This window comes from Ruditapes philippinarum, unplaced genomic scaffold (assembly GCF_026571515.1).
Source record: "Ruditapes philippinarum isolate M1 unplaced genomic scaffold, ASM2657151v2 ctg3136_1_1_1_1, whole genome shotgun sequence".
NCBI lineage: Eukaryota > Metazoa > Mollusca > Bivalvia > Venerida > Veneridae > Ruditapes > Ruditapes philippinarum.
In genome coordinates this window covers 4,197-7,154 of record NW_026858813.1, presented here as the reverse complement: position 1 = coordinate 7,154, position 2,958 = coordinate 4,197, and the positions used below count along the sequence as shown (strand labels likewise).

At 39.2% G+C, this 2,958-nt stretch overlaps 1 protein-coding gene across 1 annotated transcript; it reads left to right on the top strand.

Moving 5' to 3' along the window:
* Nucleotides 1–2,024: 2,024 nt before the first annotated feature.
* LOC132754352 (uncharacterized protein K02A2.6-like) lies at nt 2,025–2,567 on the top strand. The gene has a single exon (XM_060744968.1). It carries the CDS (start codon nt 2,025–2,027, stop codon nt 2,565–2,567), a length of 543 nt encoding a protein of 180 aa, XP_060600951.1.
* The last annotated feature ends 391 nt before the right edge of the window (nt 2,568–2,958 follow it).

Genomic DNA, 2,958 nt, shown 5'->3' with positions numbered 1-2,958 from the left:
TAAAAGTCAACGATAAAACGATTACGGCTACAATAGACACAGGATCAAGTGTGAATATACTAGATGAAACCACGTATGATTACTTAGGAAAACCTAAAATAAAAACAAAAGGGCTGCCAAATTTACTTCCATACGGAGGGGGAAGTGCATTAAACGTAAAGGGCTGTGTGAATTTAACGGTCGAAAAGAACAGAAAATACACAGTAACACCATTTTATATTGTGAAAGGAAACCATGGAGCTCTATTAGGTGTGAAACATCATGTGAATTAGAAATAATAAAAAATAAACCAAGGGATAACGACCAATATGGAAGATAAATATCAAGGAATTTATGACGGTATTGGGAAATTAAAAGGACAAAAAGTCAAATTACACATAAACCGTGATGTAAAACCTGTAGCGCAGAGAAATCGACGTACGCCATTTCATTTAAGAAAGAAAGTTCAAAAGGAAATTGAAAAGCTACTTGAAAATGACATCATAGAAGAAGTTAAAAATGAATCAACACCATGGGTGTCACCGATTGTCACCCCACCGAAGAAAAATGGAGATGTAAGATTATGCATAGACATGAGAGAGGCAAACAAAGCTATTGAAAGAGAACGGCATCCAATGCCAACAATAGATGAACTTATACACGACATGAACGGTGCAAAAGTGTTCAGCAAACTAGATTTAAAAGCTGGATATAATCAGCTGGAATTAGATGAAGAATCGAGATCAATCACTACATTCTTTACACACATGGGCTTATACAGATATAAAAGTTTGAATTTCGGTACTAACTCTGCAAGTGAAGTGTTTCAGAAAACATTCAGTTCTATCATTCAAGACATAGCTGGTGCCAAGAATATTTCGGATGATATAATAGTGTATGGAAACAGTCAAAAAGATCACGACAAGGCACTTGATCAAGTTTTTCATGCATTGCATCGTAACGGGCTGACATTAAATAGAGAAAAATGTGAATTTAACAAGCTTGAAATCACATTCTTTGGAGTTGTATTCAGAGGAGACGGCATTTCACCAGATCCAGTGAAGGTTCGAGCAGTGAGAGACATGCAACAGCCCACAAACGTATCTGAATTGAGGAGTTTTCTCGGAATGACATCGTATTGCTCGAGATTTATAAAGGATTATGCGACAACAACGGAACCATTGAGGCGTTTAACAAAAAAGGACACACCCTGGTCATGGGAAAATGATCAGCAAGTCGCGTTCGAGAAACTGAAAAGAGAATTAAGTAGTGATACGGTTATCACATACTTTAGTCCATTAAAAGAAATTGAGCTAATAGTAGATGCTTCACCAGTCGATATATCTGGGATACTCACACAGGAAGGAAAAATTATCGCGTACGCGTCTCGTGCACTGACACAGACAGAATCACGTTACTCACAAACAGAAAGAGAGGCTCTGGCAGTAGTATGGTCCGTGTGAGCACTATTCGATGTACTTAAGAGGTGCTCCAACTTTCACGTGCTTCACAGATCACATGCCACTGACGAAAATATGGCAGAAGAAACAGCCACCACTACGAATTGAACGATGGGGATTACGTCTACAACCATTTAATGTAAAAATTGAATACAGGCCTGGAAAGGATAACCCGTCTGATTACATGTCTCGTCATCCGTTGAAATGTGACGAGCAGAGAAATATAGCCGAGGAATATGTAGCATTCGTTTCCGCACAGGCAGTGCCAAATGCAATGACACTAGATGAAGTAAAAATAGAATCAGTCAAAGATAAAACTATACAGAAAGCGATTGAATACGCAAAGAATGGAAAATGGCATGAAATGAAAACAGTGACAGATTTTAAAATCGACATGGAAGAGCTGGTGGTACTCAGAAGCGTAAAAGATGAATTGACGGTTCACAATGACACGGTCTTATTAAGAAATGACAAATTAGTGATACCGAAAACACTCCGAAATCGTGCGATAAAACTGGGACATGAAGGGCACCAGGGAATGTTAAAACTAAAAGCTATATACGATCAAAGGTATGGTTTCCGAACATGAATGCAGAAATTGAAACAGCAATACAAAAATGTCTAGCCTGTCAAGCCAACTCAAGGGAACCAAGACCGCGAGAACCACTGAAAATGTCAGATTTGCCATCTGGACCTTGGAAAAATATAAGTGCAGATTTTTGTGGACCTCTAGAAAACGGTGATTACCTATTGGTTGCAGTAGATGAGTACTCGCGATATCCAATAGTGGAAATAGTAAAGAGTGTTTCAGCAAATATGGTCATACCGGTTATGGACAAAATAATTTCAATGTTTGGTGTCCCCAAAGTGATTAAAACAGATAATGGATCGCCATTTAATAGTACGGCATTTGCGGACTTTGCAAAATTTTACGGTTTTATACACAGAAAAATCACGCCTAGGTGGCCAAGGGCTAATGCTCAGGCAGAAGCATTCAACAAACCGTTGATGAAGAGTGTTAAATCGGCATTCATGGAGGGAAGGAATTTCAAACAAGAACTGTTCAGATTCTCCGCCAGTACAGAGCTACACCGCACGTGTCAACTGGATTTACGCCATTTCGGCTAATGTTCGGAAGGGAACCGGTAACGCGTATGCCAGACATTAATCAACACCAAAATGAGGACACGCGTGCAGACGAAATAGCACGAAGAAATGATGAGTTATCAAAAGCAAAATCAAAACAATACGAGGACCAGCGAATGAACGCACGAGAACGAAACATTAACGTCGGAGACAGAGTTTTACTTAGAAACGAAACACCAAGAAAGTCAAGTACAATGTATAATCCAGTCCCATATAAAGTTATAAACAAAAAGGGACCAATGATAAGTGTTCGAAATGATGAAGGACATTGTGTCACCAGGAACTCATCTGTTATGAAAACAGTAGATCCAGACTTAATGGGAATACGCCTAAACAGCACGGGGAAAGCGATATTGAGGACTATCAGGGGAGG

Coding starts and splice junctions, on each gene's coding strand:
- LOC132754352 (XM_060744968.1), top strand. CDS start 2,025: ATGAATGCAGAAATTGAAACAGCAATACAAAAATGTCTAGCCTGTCAA.